Here is a 20,149-nt window from a genome sequence, read left to right as displayed (position 1 = left end):
TTTTATTCTATAGGACACATTTACGATTTACCTGCTACGTTAGTCAGCATTTTTCTAGGTTATTGCTCTGTAAAAAGAAAAAAAATCTAAATCTCTGTGACTTACAAGAACAGACATTTATTTCTTATTCCCATGTCTGCTTCAATCTTTGTATTGGATTCAGGTCAGTTCCAGGTATGTATCTCCTTTTGGGAACATAGTCTACATGAGGCAGGATTTCCACTGGCAAAGGGAAGAATTGCCAAGAGGAGTGAAAATATATCATGATTCTTTAGTCCCTAGCTCAGAACTGATACGCTGTCAGGTATGCCCATGTTTCATTGGTCAGGTCAAAACACATCACAGGGCCCACATCGGTGAGGTGGGAAGTATAATCCACCAAGGGTGATTTATGGCAAGCAGGGAAAGGGAAAAATGAATCATGAACAAATAATCCGATTTACCTACTGCTCACAAACTTTTAATGCAATTAAATACATAGTTAGGAATAATAATTATATTGACTCCTATTTTATACTATATTTTTGCTTAAGAGACTACACTTAATGCTTTACAGGATACTTTGTCAAAAAAAAAAAAAACTAAGAGTTTGTTACTGTGGTTATTTACTTTTAACAGACTAGAAAATTGAGGCTTCGTGTTGCTTGAGATGCCTAAGACAAAGCTAGTACACAACCAAGTCAAGTAATTTAGCTCCAATACCCATATGGGTTAGTTTGCTTACTCAAAAAGCTGACTCAAACAAGTACTAGTGCAGGTGGTTCATTTGAGAAATGATCCCCAGTAGCATAAGGGAGGGATAGGCAAAGTGAGTGAGGGAAAGGAGAACAGACAGTAGAGGGGCTACTGTGGGCCACTCTGAGTTCAATGTCCTGTGTAACCCTTGAGGAACCTGAGAGAACATGGCCAACAATTGGTCTACTGGGGTTTTATCCATAGATTTCTGTCCCTCATTTACTGAAGATTGCACCTGGAGGAATTAAATCTCTGTCACTTCTGTGCTGCCCTGCAGATGAGCTTACCAAATTCTCCTAGAATGGGGAAAAGCCCTAATGCCAAGATGCAGAGAGATGTGAATGCGTGAGGTGAGAAATCTTCAGTATCCACAGAATCTGTTCACAGTGACAGGTAGATTCAAGGTTGGGCCAAGAAAATAAAGCATGAGACACGAGCTATATCTACTCTACCATTTTCTTAACCTTTATAGTGCAAGTTTAGCAGATGTACCTTGTGATTTAAATATCCCTTTGTAATGCACCCAAAAAAGGACTCTGTGTTTGAGCCTTTGTCTGTTTATAATGTATCTCACTGATACAGACATTTGGAAATGACTGTTGTGCACATTTGGCTGATTGCTTTCTTTTTTATTTGAAAAGAACTATTTTACAATCCATTAAGATAGGTAAATATATACCATAGAATAATGTATTTTTTAATTTTCTAGTAGATAGGTTACTTTAAAACTGACTAGGCTGAGGTATGAGAGCAGGTATCTAGTTAGTGATTCTGCCACAGTACCCAAATATTTAATTTCACCTCTAAATTACATAAGAGACCTTGATCTATTTTGATTTATTCTGCCATAATTAGTCCATGATTATTTTTAACAAAAATAAGTGATCTTTTTCATGACACATTACTAAAGTACATTTTAAGTCTGCATACCAATTAATAGTAACTTATTTTTACCCACAAAAAGTCTACACCCACATATTTGTGTTCAAACAAGATGAGCTATTTGAACTCACTTTGTAAATTATAATGCACCACAGAGTTATTCATTATTCCCATTATTGTTAAACAAATTTCATTCTTCTGGTCATGAGAAGGTATAATTTATACTAATACAATTTCATATTCTTTCTTTATCTTTCAAATCAAGAAGACTCTAATTGCTGCACACTTGTAAATACTATAAAAATCTTAATAATTGTTAACATGACTCCCACCTAGAAACTGTGTCTGTTTTACAAGATAATATAATTTATACAGATGGCCCACAGGAAGTAGTGGTATAACCAGGAATAAAGTTTTATAGGTTTTCTCTCTGTGTTTTTTCTTTAAGTTTTCATTATTAATATGTCTGTCACATTTCATCTTCACAATTCTGTACCAGTGTTTTTATTCTCATGGTACAGATGGATGTGATGAGACACAGACAGGTTAAGAAACTTGTCTAAGGTTACAGATAGTGAGAAGTGGAGCTGGGGTTTGAAGCCAGGCTACTTGCTGCTGGAGCAAATGTGTTTAACCACTGACTTATACTGTAGCTGAGACATATTCTTGGTGTCAGAATGGAATTTGAAGGGAACAAGAATGAACAATTTGCACCACCTACCACATGACACTCTCTTTTCTAACTCATGCCACTTAGTACCTTTTCATACACTCTTGGAGTTCTGATTTTCTCTTCAGTTTGAATATGATACTTCTACCTCATTGTTATTAGGCCTATTTCATGATAACTTCTATAACCATCATCAACATGTTTCTACAATTCTTGCATTGGGTTTTCAATATATATGGTGTTAATGGTTATTTTTATGAATATGCAATTGTCTGATTATGTAAGGTTCTGGCCATAACTGCAGTTTGCTAATATAGCATAAATTTTATGATTAAGTGCCAGGGGATGGGAGGGAACTTCTATGCGATATGAGCTGACACAGCTGTTCAAATTATTATCTGGATCTATCAACTCCCTACAATAAAAAGCGGTTGACCTACATGAGAAAGAAGTAACATTTACAGGAGAGGTAAAGGGTCAGACAGGTCATCCATAGCGTCTTACTTTGTGTTAGAAGCCACAACAGTCAAGATGAAGTAAAGGGCAATTTCATCATACTCCAGAATGAAATTCACCCAGAAAAATCAAGGCAGAATTTTTGCAATAAATATTCTCTATCTCTATTATTCATTCTACATTGTGATGAAAATAAGTGCTTCAATCCAAATACCAAATTTTGAGAGAAGATATTGAAAAGTGATTTTATACCTAGTGGGTGCTCAATGAATTTTTTTGGAAATGAATTGGTGATTAAGACAGAAAGTTTATAATTAACAGAGCAGTTTGAGCAAAGTGTAGGGAAAGAACATTGGCTCGGGACTCATTAGTTGTGGGATTTAATTATGGAATAATTAATCATTTGATTTAGTCAACCAATTCTTATTAAGTACGTATTTGTGCTTCAAGATACCATATTGAGTGCCAGGAATTACAAAGACATAATAGTCCTCCCATCTAAGTGTGGTCACATATAGGGGGTGATAGGTGGTATGTGAGGTGCTTTATAGAAGAGAGTAAAGTATTTGTGTGTGTGTATACACACACACACGCACACCCACCCATATACTAATGATACAGTTCGAAAAATGCTAAAGTGTATGTATATATCAGAAGAATTGATTGATGACTCTGTCAAGGACATAATTTGAACTTGATCTTAAGTTCACATTTGAACTTGACATTTGAACTTGATCTTGAGAGTGAGAGTTCTCAGGTCACATTCCAGTGAGTGCATGAACAAGGGACTGCACGTAAGAAAGTGTGTGGCTTATTCATGGAGACGTTTGGCTTGTGTGGCTAGGGTAGACCTGGTAGGTATGTGTGCCGAGGGGTAAGAGGTATGTGTGACTGCCAACAGGCATGACAGATACTAAGTTTAGAAAAGCATTTGGAGTCAAATCGTGAAGCCCCTTATGTCTGGCTTTTAACCTCAGGACAAGCATTTTTCAAACTTGCATAATAACTCAGGAGTTACTTATTTCGTTACTAGATGGATGACGGGGCCATTAATTGGCAGGAGGAGTAGGATACATGAATTTATTTGGGAAGATGAATGGTATTGTTAAGGTACCTGCAAGACATCTAAGTGGAGGTATAAACTAGAGTCAGCTATATCAGTGTGAAGATCAGGACATTAATCAAAATGAAAAATATAGCTTTAGGTATCTTCACTGTCAACATACAGTGGTGGTTGGGGAGGTAGAGGAAGTTGCTTTGCTTATGAAGAATAAGCATAGTAGACCAAGGCAAGAAGATACAAAGGATGGCTAGAACCCTTGGAGAATGCCAACATTTCTGGGATGAAAGGCGAACAAATCAGTGAAACAGATTACGAGACAGCCCTTGTGTTGGAAGGAGAACCAGGAATCAGTGATATTTCAGAAGATCAGAAAGCTTGTGCACTCTTTCTAGTAATATCATTTACTCTAGGGGCTTCAGTTACTATATGCCGGTTGGCTTGTAACTCCCACATTTTATTTTCAACTCAGATTTATCTCTTGCGCTTCAGGCTCCTGTATCAAACTGCCTACTACCCATATCCTTCTTGTCTCAAAACACCCCAAACTCAATACTTCCCAATTCTTTCCATTCCTCACTATATATACAGACCCAGGGCTCTTCTTCCTGAGATCTCTAGACTCCAATTTGAGTAATATGATTGGCTCTACCTCTCCCCAGTTCACTACCTCCACACTGATTAATAGTTAGTTCTTATCAGTAATACCTATTAAATACATCTTGCCTGCGTTTACCTCTCTCCAGTCCCATCACCAATACAGACCATCATCACTTCTCACATGGATTTCAGTTATAACCAGCTAATTGGTCTCGTTTCCAGGAACCTATTCCAATATATTGTCCATACTGTGAAATCCATTTCTAAAAACAAACCTATATTGCCCCTCCCCTAATTAAAATTCTGGTTTGGTTTCTAACTGCCTTCTAGCTACAGTTTAAGGCTCTTTATAATTAGGCTGATGATTATTTCTTTTTTTTTTAAGAGTCATCTCTGCCACTTTTGTCCTCCCCTATCTCTAGTTCTGTGAAAGGACCATGTTCTGTCTCTCACATACTGATAGTTGCACCTGCTCTTTTTACTGTCTGGAGTTCTTTTCCACCTTGTCTGCTTCTGTACTCTTGATTAACATTCAGAACTCGGCTAAGGTGTCATTTCATCAAGGAGGCACTGAGTTTCTCAGGTTAGTTCCCTTCCTATAGGCTTATGAGGAAGCCCTGTATTTTCTCTATTGGGGAACTTATCTGTGTATCTACTGTCTATTCTTTTTAGGGTATGTTTCTCTCACTATGCTATAAGGCCAAAAGTGTAGGAACTTTATCTTTTACACGGTTGAATTTCTGCCACCTAGTAGATATCAGTATGTATTTCTTGCTTGAAGTAATAGTAGTAAAGAGGAAAGTTATGTAATAGTTTCCTATTAATGCTATAAAAATTACCACAAATTTAGTGGCTTAAAATAACACAAATTTATAATCGAACAGTTCTTCAGAACTTCAGGTCAGAAGTTTGAAATTGGCTTTAGTGGGCTAAAATTAAGGGCCAGCAGAGCTGTGTGCCTTCTGGAGGCTCCTGGGGAGAATCTCTTTCCTTGTCTTTTCCATTTTCTAGAGGCTGTCCACATTCTTTCGCTCATGGCCCTCTTCCTCCATCTTCAAAACCAGCAACATTGGGCCAAGTCCTTCTCATTCTGCCATCTCTCTGATTCGCCCTCTTAGGCCTCCCTCTTGCCCTTTCAAGGACACTTGCAATTACACTGGGCCCACCCAGATAACCCAGGATAATCTCCCTATCCAAAATGAGCTGATTAGCACATCTAATTCCATCTGCAACTGTAATTCTCTTTGCCTTAACAAAGAGTTTTAAAATAATTTAAATTTAACCTATTTTAAAACAAGTTTTAATAAAACGTATTCACAGATTCTGGGGATTGGATGTGGACATCTTTGGGGGACCATTATTCTCTCTACCACAGGTTAACAGAATGAATATCTGCACAGAAGAAAAATGAGAAGAGGTCTGAAAAGTAAATTTGGTCTTCGTTAACTTAAGAACACCTTTATTGAGCTCTACTGTGTAACACTTTCAATGCTTAGTGCTGGAAAGACAGTTATAACCCAGAAAGTCACTGTCTTGGAAACTAGAAAGGGTATAGGTGATGTTATTAAGAAAAACTTTTATAGGATGATGAGCAGTGAAAACTGTATTACACTGACTGTCCAGTGAGTGGGAAATGAGGAAACCTCTTTGACACTGTTTTTCTCTTCTTTATACAGTAATTTAATTAGTTTAGACCTCCTCATTATAAAATGATCATGAATGTCACCTTCGGCCCTAGCATTCTATAATCCTATGATCAAAAGCTATTACTCAGATATAATGGAAACCTTTTTCATGCCATTTTCCATTCTCCTCTCCTCCACTTTGCATTGCCATTTTGTAGCATTATTAACATGGTAAATCCACTTTCTAAATAAGTCCTGAGTTTGGAGCCTCCCTTCATAATGTTCCACAGTATCACATAATCCTATCTAATGTTTACCATTAATCTTCCGTATTTCACATTTCTTTTTTTCTCATTTTTGGTGGAAGCAGAGAATGGACTGACCCTAATTAACTCTTACATATTACTTAATAGTTTGCTCTTTAAGGTGAAATAAACTCATATCCCTTCGTTTTTCTTCCCTATGTATATTTGTAAACTGCATTCAACTTTAATATTTCCTTCTCCTCCTAAACATACTTTCTGGGTAACTTAAGTGATGAGAATCTTCAGTTAACATATTAACTAGCACCCAAGGAAATGACATTTTTAAAAATGGTTTTCTGTCACAGATTGTTATTAACTGCCCTGTGTAATGAGGATAATTCTTGGTGTTCTTATAACTAGGTGGGGTTTTTTTCCCCAATTTTTAAATACTTTCACTCGTGTTGCCTTATGTGATAGTGTATAAGGGGTCATATCATGGAGACTTCCCATGATCTCACTACCAACTTCCTTTGTAATTTCATCCCATGCTGCCCTCTTCTTCACATTTTAGAGTGCAAGAAAACTGAATTGTGTATAATGAAGAGCATGCTCTTTTGGTTTCTTACCTCCCTGCCTTTGCTCTTGCTATCTCCTCAGAAAGATTCATCTTTCCCTTTGTACCTTTTTTCTTTCCTTATTTTTGCTCATCTTTTTAGATTAAACCTAGCCATCACCTTCCAGAAAATGTCTTCCCTCACATCCATGTGGCTACATATCCCTTTCTTTGTGCTCCCATAGTACCCTTTGAACATATGTATCCTTAATTATATAAAATGTTTAATATTTACCCATGATATGTCTATTTTCTACTATACCGTGAACTTTGGTAAAGATGAGTCTTGTTTATCTTCTTGGTAATTAGTACAGTGACGAGCATATACTAAGCATTCTGTATACAATTTTTCTATAAACTATTGCATAAATAAATGATTTCATTACATCTTAACAACAGGTCCATGAGTTAAAAGGCAATTAATACCCTCATTTCACAGATAAAGGCCACCATTCTAATAAGTCCTGCAATGCAACTTGAGGCCTATTGCCCCGATTTCATGTTCTCTCAGTTTGCCCATATCATTTTTGTGCAGTAGCTCGCTCTTGTGAATCATTAATATCCCAATTTAATTATCCCACATTTATAGGGGATTGAGGGTCTCAGGAATATAAAAATTAAAAACAGGGCAAAAGGTTTTTGCACTAATCTTAGAAAATATGAAGGACCAGATTTATTGAATAAAAAATGACTTTATTAGAAAGGGTTAATTGATTCTGAGATGAAATATAGTTTTTATGTATGGCAGAAAGGGAATTTTATACGGGCTTTCCCCACAGAGAGAAAAAAATAAAATGTTCCTCACTTTTTGCAAGTTATGAAGTAGTAGTTCTTCACTCTTTGATATCTCCAGGGAACAGTTTTCAAGTAAATTTTTCTAAGAGAGATTTTCTTCCTTGCTTCTTACATTGTTATACCCAGGCATAGTTTTATTAGTAAAAGAAAATCAGTCATAAACAAACCCTCGAGGAAATGAAATAGAATATGTGCTTCTTGAAATGATTAAACAGGAGTTCATAGATAATCACTTCCTAATAAAACAGATATCACTTTATTCTTTTCTCATTCTCTTTGTTGATGATTTCACATTAATATCTCTTACTATAGCCTGTGTGTCGACAGCAACATATATTTTATTAAAGTACTGAAATAGTCTCTATAAGCTTGATAACAATTTATATATATATAGGTTTATGCGTATCAACTTTAACTTTAGATTAACTATGGATATATAGCTGATCATGCTTAAAATGATCAAATTTTAAGTCATATGAGAAATTACAGTAGAAATAGATTCAAATATATAAAAGTGTAAAATTTTAGCATAGTATAAATGAAACAAAAATTGGAAAAAAAAACAGGGCCACTTGGGAACATATATTCATTCATTGACTATGAGTAAGTAGCTTAATTTACAATAGTGATTCTTAACTTGGATTTCATGGTAATAGGAATCTTTTGCAGGGAGGTCAGTGAACCCCATAAAACTGTATATAAATATGTCTGTATAGGCATTTATTTCTGTAGAAAATTATCATTATTTTTATCAGATGATCAGATGGAGTCCATGTCTTGAAATGTTTAAAAACTACTAATTTATGACCTCATTCCAATTAATTTATCAAGTGTTCAATAGATACATGAGCAGAGGATATAAACTTTTTATATTTTTTTAAACATAAAAAGTATGTTTCTACTTTTGTATTTTGACAAAAGTGGAAACATACAGAATAAATAAATGTATAAATTGTGTTCTATTTCATTAGTAATCAAACAGACTCAAATTTAAACAAGCATCAGCTCTCTCCTTATATCTAATAAAACAGCATTTGTCTAAAAATACAAGCAAAATTCTTCTCAACAGCATAACCTCATTCTTTCTGGTACCACTAAAAATTGGTATGACCATTGGGAAAGCAATACGGCAGTATTTCGTAAAAGCCATAAAAGTTTCCATAACGTTGACCCAGTAATTTCTTCTAAGGCTGTTATATAGCAGAAGCTGAAAAAGAATGCATAAAGATGTTCATTATGATGGAATCTCTAATAGCAAACAAAAGGAAAGGGCAGTGCATGTGATATTTATGATAAAATAAGTGAAAAAAAGGCAGAATATTACTGTGGCTAAGTAAAATACATGTTTTGGGGGACTGTAATGTACAGACACAAAACTTTTGGTCAGTTTTTGTATGTTAAAATATTTTCATCATATTAATATATGGCAAAAAGCAAAACACCAAATATTAATTAGCAAATATAGGAGCATTATTATATAAAATGTTAACTAACAAATCATCTGGCATCATAAAGAAGGTTCAATTTTCACTTCTGGATAAATCCACGCAGATATGCAGGTTGTGCACTATAAAATTCCAGGATGTCATTCACATAGGTTACAGTGTACATGGAACCCCCTGGGTTGTTCAAATGGTTATTTTGTATTTGTGGTAGTATGTTCACCTTTTGTGACTCTGATCACGTTCTAGCATGCCATATTATCTATGCAGTTATAATGTAAACTGGTCACTGTGAAAAGCCGTGGACTTTGATTCAAATAATCTATAGCAAGGTCATCTCTGTCACTTATCAGCTTTATTCCCTCTGAGCCTGTATTTTTTTCAGGTATAAAATGGTAAATTACATATGGATTGATTGAGATGATATATGTAAAACAGCTTTGTGAACAATTAGGTTATAATAAATGTTATATCTTATAATTATAATAAAATTAATATTACTAATATTTGTCATGTTAAAGAAAATAAATATTTCTATACTAAAATAAAACATTAGCAGGTAATTCATTGAAGGCACATTTTTCTTGCATTGAAAGCAAAAGAGGTATGAGAGGACGTTTAGTGAAGGTATTTATATGATGAAGCTCACATCTAGTGCCATTTACACAGCAGATACATAATATTTTGCACATAATGTTAAGGTTTCCCTTCTGCCTTCAAGGCCTATCTAAAAATTGTTCTTTGTACATATAATCAAAAACAATAAAATATTGCTTTACTACCCACTTTTCATTTAAAAGCATCTGGAACAAATCTCTTCAAAATGTCCTCCTATTCAGCTTTTGGTGAAGATGATTGGGTATGTTTTAGAAACCTCTGAATGAATGCTTTCAGATGACTCATTTACTCTCCCATGCCTGACAGATAGGATATGTATGCACTTGTAAGAAAAAATAAGTGGAATTGCAAATAAGGTTATTAACTTTTAGGAATATATGTGTATGTCATTGAGAAATAGATGTACAGACCAGTCTTCCTATAGAGCAAGTCAGTGAAAATGGTTAAATCTTGACCATCTGAAGTTCTGTTTATTTTTTATTATCATTATATGAAGGGTAGTATTGAATTTATGGAACTAATATTCAAAAGAGGCTAGATTAGGTTTGAAAACTAGTAGTATCCATTTTTATTTATTCACATTTGTCAACAAGGAAAGACTTCTATGTTATAGCTATCATGTATCCTATACTATATGGATAATGTTGATTTTTTAAATTATTTCTTTGTGACATCCTTGTCTGGTTTTGGTATCAAGGTGATGGTGGCCTCATAGAATGAGTTTGGGAGTGTTCCTCCCTCTGCTATATTTTGGAAGAGTTTGAGAAGGATAGGTGTTAGCTCTTCTCTAAATGTTTGATAGAATTCGCCTGTGAAGCCATCTGGTCCTGGGCTTTTGTTTGTTGGAAGAATTTTAATCACAGTTTCAACTTCAGTGCTTGTGATTGGTCTGTTCATATTTTCTATTTCTTCCTGATTCAGTCTTGGCAGGTTGTGCATTTCTAAGAATTTGTCCATTTCTTCCAGGTTGTCCATTTTATTGGCATAGAGTTGCTTGTAGTAATCTCTCATGATCTTTTGTATTTCTGCAGTGTCAGTTGTTACTTCTCCTTTTTCATTTCTAATTCTATTGATTTGAGTCTTCTCTCTTTTTTTCTTGATGAGTCTGGTTAATGGTTTATCAATTTTATCTTCTCAAAGAACCAGCTTTTAGTTTTATTGATCTTTGCTATCGTTTCCTTCATTTGTTTTTCATTTATTTCTGATCTGATCTTTATGATTTCTTTCCTTCTGCTAACTTTGGGGGATTTTTGTTCTTCTTTCTCTAATTGCTTTAGGTGCAAGGTCAGGTTGTTTACTCAAGATGTTTCCTGTTTCTTAAGGTGGGATTGTATTGCTATAAACTTCCCTCTTAGAATGGCTTTTGCTGCATCCCATAGGTTTTGGGTCGTTGTGTCTCCATTGTCATTTGTTTCTAGGTATTTTTTGATTTCCTCTTTGATTTCTTCAGTGATCACTTCGTTATTAAATAGTGTATTGTTTAGCCTCCATATGCTTGTATTTTTTACAGATCTTTTCCTGTAATTGATATCTAGAGTCATAGCGTTGTGGTCGGAAGAGATACTTGATACAATTTCAGTTTTCTTAAATTTACCAAGGCTTGATTTGTGACCCAAGATATGATCTATCCTGGAGAATGTTCCATGAGCACTTGAGAAAAATGTGCATTCTGTTGCTTTTGGATGGAATGTCCTATAAATATCAATTAAGTCCATCTTGTTTAATGTATCATTTGAAGCTTGTGTTTCCTTATTCATTTTCATTTTGGATGATCTGTCCATTGGTGAAAGTGGGGTGTTGAAGTCCCCTACAATGAGTGTGTTACTGTCAATTTCCCCTTTTATGGCTGTTAGTATTTGCCTTATGTATTGAGGTGCTCCTATGTTGGGTGCATAAATATTTACAATTGTTATATCTTCTTCTTGGACCAATCCCTTGATCATTATGTAGCGTCCCTCTTTGTCTCTTGTAATAGTCTTTCTTTTAAAATCTATTTTGTCTGATATGAGAATTGCTACTCCAGGTTTCTTTTGATTTCCATTTGCATGGAATATCTTTTTCCATCCCCTTACTTTCAATCTGTATGTGTCTCTAGGTCTGAAGTGGGTCTCTTGTAGACAGCATTTATATGGGTCTTGTTTTTGTATCCATTCAGCCAATCTGTGTCTTTTGGTGGGAGCATTTTGTCCATTTACATTTAAGGTAATTATCGATATGTATGGTCCTATTCCCATTTTCTTAATTGTTTTGGGTTCGTTATTGTAGGTATTTTCTTTCTGTTGTGTTTCTTGCCTAGAGAAGTTCATTTAGCATTTGTTGTAAAGCTGGTTTGGTGGTGCTGAACTCTCTCAGCTTTTGCTTATCTGTAAGGTTTTAATTTCTCCATCAAATCTGAATGAGATCCTTGCTGGATAGAGTAATCTTGGTTGCAGGTTTTTCTCCTTCATTACTTTAAATATGTCCTGCCACTCCCTTCTGGCTTGTAGAGTTTCTGCTGAAAGATCAGCTGTTAACCTGATGGGGATTCCCTTGTGTGTTATTTGTTGTTTTTCCCTTGCTGCTTTTAATATGTTTTCTTTGTGTTTAATTTTTGACAGTTTGATTAATATGTGTCTTGGCATATTTCTCCTTGGATTTATTCTGTATGGGACTCTCTGTGCCTCCTGGACTTGATTGACTATTTCCTTTCCCATATTAGGGAAGTTTTCAACTATAATCTCTTCAAATATTTTCTCAGTCCCTTTCTTTTTCTCTTCTTCTTCTGGAACCCCTATAATTCGAATGTTGGTGCGTTTAATGTTGTCCCAGAGGTCTCTGAGACTGTCCTCTGTTCTTTTCATTCTTTTTTCTTTATTCTGCTCTGCAGCAGTTATTTCCACTATTTTATCTTCCACTTCACTTATCCGTTCTTCTGCCTCAGTTATTCTGCTATTGATCCTATCTAGAGTATTTTTAATTTAATTTATTGTGTTGTTCATTGTTGCTTGTTTCCTCTTTAGTTCTTCTAGGTCCTTGTTAACTGTTTCTAACATTTTGTCGTCTATTCTATTTCCAAGATTTTGGATCATCTTTACTATCATTTTTCTGGATTCTTTTTCAGGTAGACTGCCTATTTCCTCTTCATTTGTTAGGTCTGGTGGGTTTTTACTTTGCTCCTTCACCTGCTATGTGTTTTTCTGTCTTCTCATTTTGCTTATCTTACTGTGTTTGGGGTCTCCTTTTTGCAGGCTGCAGGTTCGTAGTTACTGTTGTTTTTGGTGTCTGTCCCCAGTGGCTAAGGTTGTTTCAGTGGGTTGTGTAGGCTTCCTGTTGGAGGGGACTGGTGCCTGTGTTCTGGTGGATGAGGCTCGATCTTGTCTTTCTGGTGGACAGGTCCACATCTGGTGGTGTGTTTTGGGGTGTCTGTGGCCTTATTATGATTTTAGGCAGCCTCTCTGCTAATGGGTGGCGTTGTGTTCCTGTCTTGCTAGTTGTTTGGCATAGGGTGTCCAGCACTGTAGCTTGCTGGTCGTTGAGTGAAGCTGGGTGCTGGTGTTGAGATGGAGATCTCTGGGAGATTTTCGCCGTTTGATATTATGTGGAGCTGGGAGGTCTCTTGTGGACCAGTGTCCTGCAGTTGGCTCTCCCACCTCAGAGGCACAGCACTGACTCCTGGCTGCAGCACCAAGAGCCTTTCATCCACCTGGCTCAGAATAAAAGGGAGAAAAGGTAGAAAGAAAGAATTAGTAGAAGAAGAAAGAAAGGAAGGAAGGAAGAAAGAAGGGAGGGAGGGAGGAAGGAGGGAAGGTAGGAAAAAAAGAAAGAGAAAATATAAGTAAAATAGAATAAAGTATGATAAAATATAATAGAGTTATTAAAATAAAAAATAATTATTAAAAAAAATTTAAAAAATGGACAGATAGAACCGTGGGACAAATGGTGGAAGCAAAGCTATACAGACAAAATCTCACACAGAAGCATACACATACACATTCACAAAAAGAGGAAAAGGGGAAAAAATCATAAATCTTGCTCTCAAAGTCCACCTCCTCAATTTGGGATTATTCGTTGTAAAAAGAGGAAAAGGGAAAAAAAATCATAAATCTTGTTCTCAAAGTCCACCTCCTCAGTTTGGGATGATTCGTTGTCTATTCATGTATTCCACAGATGCAGGGTACATCAAGTTGATTGTGGAGATTTAATCCGCTGCTTCTGAGGCTGCTGGGAGAGATTTCCCTTTCTCTTCTTTATTCTTACAGCTCCCGGGTCTCAGCTTTGGATTTGGCCCCGCCTCTGTGTGTAGGTCGCCGGAGTGCGTCTGTTCTTCGCTCAGACAGGCCGGGGTTAAAGGAGCAGCCGCTTCAGGGACTCTGGCTCACTCAGGCCGTGCGGGAGGGAGGGGCACGGTGTGCGGGGCGAGCCTGCGTCGGCAGAAGCCGGCGTGACGTTGCACGAGCCCGAGGCGCGCCATGCGCTCTCCCGCGGAAGCCGTACCTGGTTCCCGGGACCCTGGCAGTGGCGGGCTGCACAGGCTCCCTGAAGGGAGGCATGGACTGTGACCTGCGCTCGCACACAGGCCTCTTGGCGGCGGCGGCAGCAGCAGCCCCAGCGTCCCATTCCCGTCTCGGGGGTCCACGTTTTTAGCCCGGCTCGCGCCCATCTCTGGAGATCCTTTAAGCGGCGCTCTTAATCCCCTCTCCTTGCGCACCAGGAAACAAAGAGGGAAGAAAAAGTCTCTTGCCTCTTCGGCAGTTCCAGACTTTTTCCCGGACTCCCTCCCGGCTAGCCGTGGCGCACTAACCGCTTCAGGCTGTGTTCACGCCGCCAGTCCTCTGCCTGCGCTCCGACCGAAGCCCGAGCCTCAGCTCCCAGCCCCGCCCGCCCCGGCGGGTGAGCAGACAAGCCTCTCGGGCTGGTGAGTGCCGGTCGGCACCAATCCTCTGTGCGGGAATCTCTCCAGTTTGCCCTCTCTGCCCCTATTGCTGCGCTCTCCTCCGTGGCTTCGAAGCTTCCCCCCCGCCCCCCCACCGCCATCCTCCCTCTCCGCCATGAAGGGGTTCCCTAGTGTGTGGAAACCTTTCCTCCTTCACGTCTGCCTCCCACTGGTGCAGGTCCCGTCCCTATCCTTTTGTCTCTGTTTATTCTTTTTTCTTTTGCCCTACCCAGGTACGTGGGGAGTTTCTTGCCTTTTGGGAGGTCTGAGGTCTTCTGCCAGCGTTCAGTAGGTGTTCTGTAGGAGTTGTTCCACGTATAGATGTATTTCTGGTGTATCTGTGGGGAGGAAGGTGATCTCCGCGTCTTACTCGTCCGCCATCTTCCCCTCTCTCCTCATTGTCGATAATGTTGATACTTGACCATACATAGTAGCTTGTGGGAGTAACAGAAATAAGAAGGAAGTATTTTGTGATGCTAAATAACATTTTCTCATCTAAGAAAACTGTTAGGTTTATTATTTTCCCACTATTATGTCTTATATTGCTTAAGAGTATCTACTTATGGATTAATAATATGTTTTAAAGATAAACAGATATTCTTAATGCATAGATACATTTGTCATAGGAAAGTGATTGTTTACTGTATATCTTCTGTTTTCAGAAGCAATGGAGATTTACTATTGAAAAGTAATATGAGAGCAAATGTGGTTATTTTATGAGGGCATTTCAATAAGGGTTCTTTTGACCCATGTAGATAAAATATGAAATGTCTCAATTTTAAATTTCTCTCACATGCACTCGTTTATTCAACATTGACCAATATGGTTGCATTTACCGTAATTTAAAGATAGGCTTCAGCATCAAAGAAGCATTTTAATAAATCAAGATTGATGATTTTCCTGTCCATTTGGCTCAATACTGACTTCCAGCTTTGGAAAAAAGATAATTTTTAGAAGCATGAATTCTGAGAAGGTCTTTCCTAATAAGTTTCCACCCTAACCTCTTGGTGTCTGAAGTCCTTGGGGATTTTTCCTTTGAGTATTTGTACATAATCCATCAAGAGTATCACTTGCATTTTGATTTGAAATTTCCTGACTTTTAGATGAAAAGAAGTGCTAGAAATTTTGGAGTCTTAAGATCCCCCTCCTCTAAAGCATTCAGATATTTATCAAATATTTTCTGAACTCTTAATTTGTGCAGACAATGTGCTACGTTTTGGGATACAGAGATAACTAAGCCATGCTCCTGATCATCAGGAAACCTCTCCTATAATGGGAAGAGGCTATGTTAGCAGCCTGTGTTAAGAGTATGTAGGTATTACAACGGAGGGGAAAATAACTTCCTCATGGACTGGGGAGAGGGGCAAGAGGAAAAACTCAGGAATAGTTTTTCAGAAGAAATAACAGACAGTAGTTTCTTTTGATTATACTGGAGTATCTACTCATTATAGGGGAATAAACAAATAGTCTCATTTGTTCATATGAGACCACTTTTTTGTAATGCCTTTATACAGTATTTGAATGAGTATGGACTTGACCATATCAATTATTTTTCAGATTTCATTTTAGTGTGGATGCTCAGTAGCAATATCACTCATGTCTGATTTCATTATCAGTGAATTTACTACTAACTGTAAAATAACACTAATGCATAATAACTGAAAGTTATTTTAGTTGTAAAATATAAGTGATATCCAGAGTTGCTTCTTAGCTCTTTATATATATATTTTTTACATTGTAGATGAAAGAGAAGATGTTCAAAAGAAAACATTCACAAAATGGATAAATGCACAATTTTCTAAGGTAAGGATATTTTACTGCTCCTCTGTTAAGATGTGATGCTGAATTTTCAAAATGAACTATGTATCTGTGTAATTTAAATGTCCATATTGTTTTTTCTCATAGTCTTTTTACTTTAGCTGTGCAAATCTGGGAATATTATGTTGACTTTTAATTAAGGAAGAAGCAGCAGAATACACGGTAAAGAGAAATTATTTAATTTGATAAAATGTATCTTTGGTTCTTCTTGATAATGTGAGTTTCTTTAACAACATCAGTCATCAGAGGATTTTTAACAGCAATCTTCCATCAAGTAGCTAGTATATGTCATGCACTAGAAGAAGATATGAGGAATTTTTATTGTTCTGAAAATGATTATTCTCTTGGTCGTTCTTGATCTTTACAAAGTTCAAGAAAATCTGATAGGCTATTTGGCCTCTATCACTTAGAGCATGTGTGAAGTAATTTAAGATTATAAGTTTGTTCTCTTTTTCTGTAAGCATCAATCCATACTCTTAATATTTATTTATTTTGCAAATGCAACTAACTCATGATCAATAACAAAATTCTAGATAATTTTTATATGAACACACTGAAATATTCTTACCTTAAGAGTGCAATATTAAGGAGGTTTATGTGGATTTCAAGGTTAGAGAGACTTAATTTATATTTAATAATTTTGGATTTGGGCAAATAAGTCAAATGCTTTGTAAGTCAGTTTCCTCATCCTTCTATTGTGTGTGTGTGTGTATGTGTGTGTGCACCTGTATAATAAATCAAATCCAGAGAGTGGGAGTATAAAGCTAATAAAATATGGACCCTATATGCAAAGCTTTAAGAGAGGCAAATGGTGATACTGGTTATTTTGCAAGTTATTGTGGTGATTAAAAGAGGCACTATATGTGAAAATTTCTAGCACAGTGCCTGACACTCTTAATATATACATATAAATTACTTTCTCCATGGGTCTGTCTCACTATGTAATAATCTTGGTAATGGATCCAAAACAGTCCACTGGGAGATGCAGTCTAAAAAGTGTTCCCTTTACTACTACAAAAGGTTTTAGAGTGTCATCCATTCTTTGTGGTATTTGATAGCAGAATATTGAAAGGTGCTCTTTAGTGTATTGGCAAGAAGTAAAGTTACTGAATTTTAACTAATCAAATTTCATTTTTATTTACTTACTGAGTTAATTAATAAATTGCTATTACAGAACTTTAAGCAAACATAGTAATGAAACACATGTTTTTAAAATCTCAACTTTTTTTTTAACTAAGTGGGGCAGAATTAATAAAAAAGAATAAATTATAACAACACAAATGAAGAAGAATAAATGAAAAACAAACTCGGAAATATTTAGGATAGGAATTCATAATTCTCAGAAGATTTATCAGTTGTGTGTATATGGTTTAACTGCTATATCTAGTAGCCTCATTAAAATTTTCTTAATTTCAGAACTTTGTAGCAGACCATAGATAAAAGCTTTCAAAGAAATCTACCAACAAATCAGAATTGTAAAGAGAGTTTTTCATAATAATAATTTAACATAATACTGATTCTTTGAATTAAACCAATGAGTTATTTTAATAAGGTGTGTAGACATGATAAACACTTGTGAATTGTCATTCCCACAAATCTAAATAGATCATCACCCTCTATACATTGACATTTCCAAGTGTTGTTTACCACAATTCATGTGCTAATATACAAACAGTAGTTTGATACCCTATTCTATGAATACATTGTGGGCACTGTCTTAGAGCAATTTTTCCTTACCCTAATGATCACTCCTATTTAAAAAGCTGTGGAATAATCATATGCATGAGTGCATTTACTGTTTTTTCCCCAAATTTCCCCTACCGCCGCCACAATTCAACTCCCACTTATTTCATTTATTTTTAAGTGTTCTCCCTAAACCTATTACAGTTGGATCAAGAGAGTCACCATTCTTTCAAATAGCAAAGCTGCATATTTGGGCACACCCGAGGTATCAGGAATATAAAGAAATATTTATAAAGACAGAGGGAAAATATTTAGAGATAAAACTTATATGTGTGTGTATGTGTTGATTTTTCATTTAGAGACCTGAAAAATATATTTTCCATGTTACCTAATTTTTTTCTTGTCAAGACTTCAGGTACATGACTAAATTTTATCTAGATGCTTTCAAAGATAATGGGAAGAGAAAGCTGATTGATTCAGTTTAAGCCACTTGGTGATACCAAAAGATAAACATAACTGTGAGATATGTCATTTGACATATATTTATTTCATCACTACATGGAATTGAGCGGAAGTCAAGGCCTGTAGGAGGCACCAAATTAGTTTAAGTTGAATCTTCTGATCTCATGGAACGTACATATTTGGGAGATGTTGAATAATCGCTAAATGGAGTAGCACTAAGTAGTCTGTGGGTGGTCAGAGAAAGCAGTACTCTGAGTTAGAGTGAATCCAGAAACCTTTATGAGGATAGTTCAGTAGTACAGATAATTAAATATATGCTAAATTTAAGAAAAGTGGAACGTTCTGAATGAAAAAGAGAATGTTGAGCATGGCTTTAAAAAGAGAGAAAAGGCAATGAAAAATTATCATCTGTCTCTGTGGTAAATTGGACAAAGAGAAACACATACCACAACAATAAAAATGAATATGATGAGGTAAAGGTTTATCAGTGAGGCATATATACACACACGCTTTTGTATAATATTTGTAAAGTACAGGGATACAGCAAAGTAAGTTTCTTGTTATTTTGTAAAGCTACATAAAGGATAGTTTAAGGAGAAAATATGATTAAATATAGCCTTATTTTGTGTCATTTGAAGCTTAATGTATCTTTGTGGTAAATCCAACTGATTTTTCACTTTCCCAGTACCATTTTAAAATAGGCCCTATCTCTTTTTCAAAATAAGTCTTCTATTAACCTTTGATTCCAAAAATTTTACTAGAATGTGATTTATCACATCTATTCTATAAAGATAAGCAAGCTATATTTATCTCCACATAAACACAAAGCCATTGCTAGGTAAGATTAATTCAAGGTAAATATTCTCTTGTTGTAATTTATAGCTATTTTATAATCCTAAAAAAATGTTTAGTGTTTACTGTAGCACAAATATAATTCACATTATAAAAATCTTGCTCATTCACACAGGTTCATTCAAAGAAGCATTTAAGGAAAGTACACTTTTGAAATCATGACCAACAATAGTTTTGTCATAAAACTTGCTTGATGTTTGTGTTAGAGAAAGCAATTTGTGGGAAAAAATATTTACTAGTAGATCAATTGAAAGATTTAAACTGTCTTCCCAATGAGTTATGTGACGGTTTTGATCCTACTCTAGATTTAGTGATTAACTTTATTTCCATCCTCTAACTTCACTTTCTCTAATTCTTCCAAAAGTGGTAGACAACTTTATATTTGACTTAGATGAAGTAGAAATGTGTAATTGGTTTTGTCTGTGAACTTTTCAAGGGCTCATGATATGATAATGTCTCCACTGATACACATGTTAATGTCTTCGTTGCAGCAATCTATTGGGTTGGCCAGAAAGTTCGTTAAAAGACATTTTTCATTTTCACCAAGAACTTTATTGAATGATGTATTCATTAACTGAATGGACTTTTTGGCCAACCCAGTATATGCCCATACCTAAAAGACCGGGCACACCCTCTCACAATAACAATAACATGAGATGGGATTACCTGAAGTAACATACT

The 20,149-nt window shown here is 36.0% G+C and overlaps 1 protein-coding gene across 2 annotated transcripts in view; it reads left to right on the top strand.

Annotated features, from left to right (window-relative positions):
• The window catches only part of DMD (dystrophin), a 2,064,872-nt gene that overhangs the window by 163,975 nt on the left and 1,880,748 nt on the right, over positions 1–20,149 (top strand). For both annotated transcript variants that reach the window (XM_082609524.1, XM_082609523.1), the window contains exon 2: positions 16,395–16,456. In XM_082609524.1, coding sequence (XP_082465650.1) covers positions 16,395–16,456 — 62 coding nt within the window. The remainder of the gene's footprint in view (positions 1–16,394; positions 16,457–20,149) is intronic.

Source organism: Mesoplodon mirus, assembly GCF_964341445.2.
Source record: "Mesoplodon mirus genome assembly, chromosome: X".
NCBI lineage: Eukaryota > Metazoa > Chordata > Mammalia > Artiodactyla > Ziphiidae > Mesoplodon > Mesoplodon mirus.
Note: the sequence above shows the minus strand (reverse complement) of the source record. Positions and strands in the feature narration are given on the sequence as shown.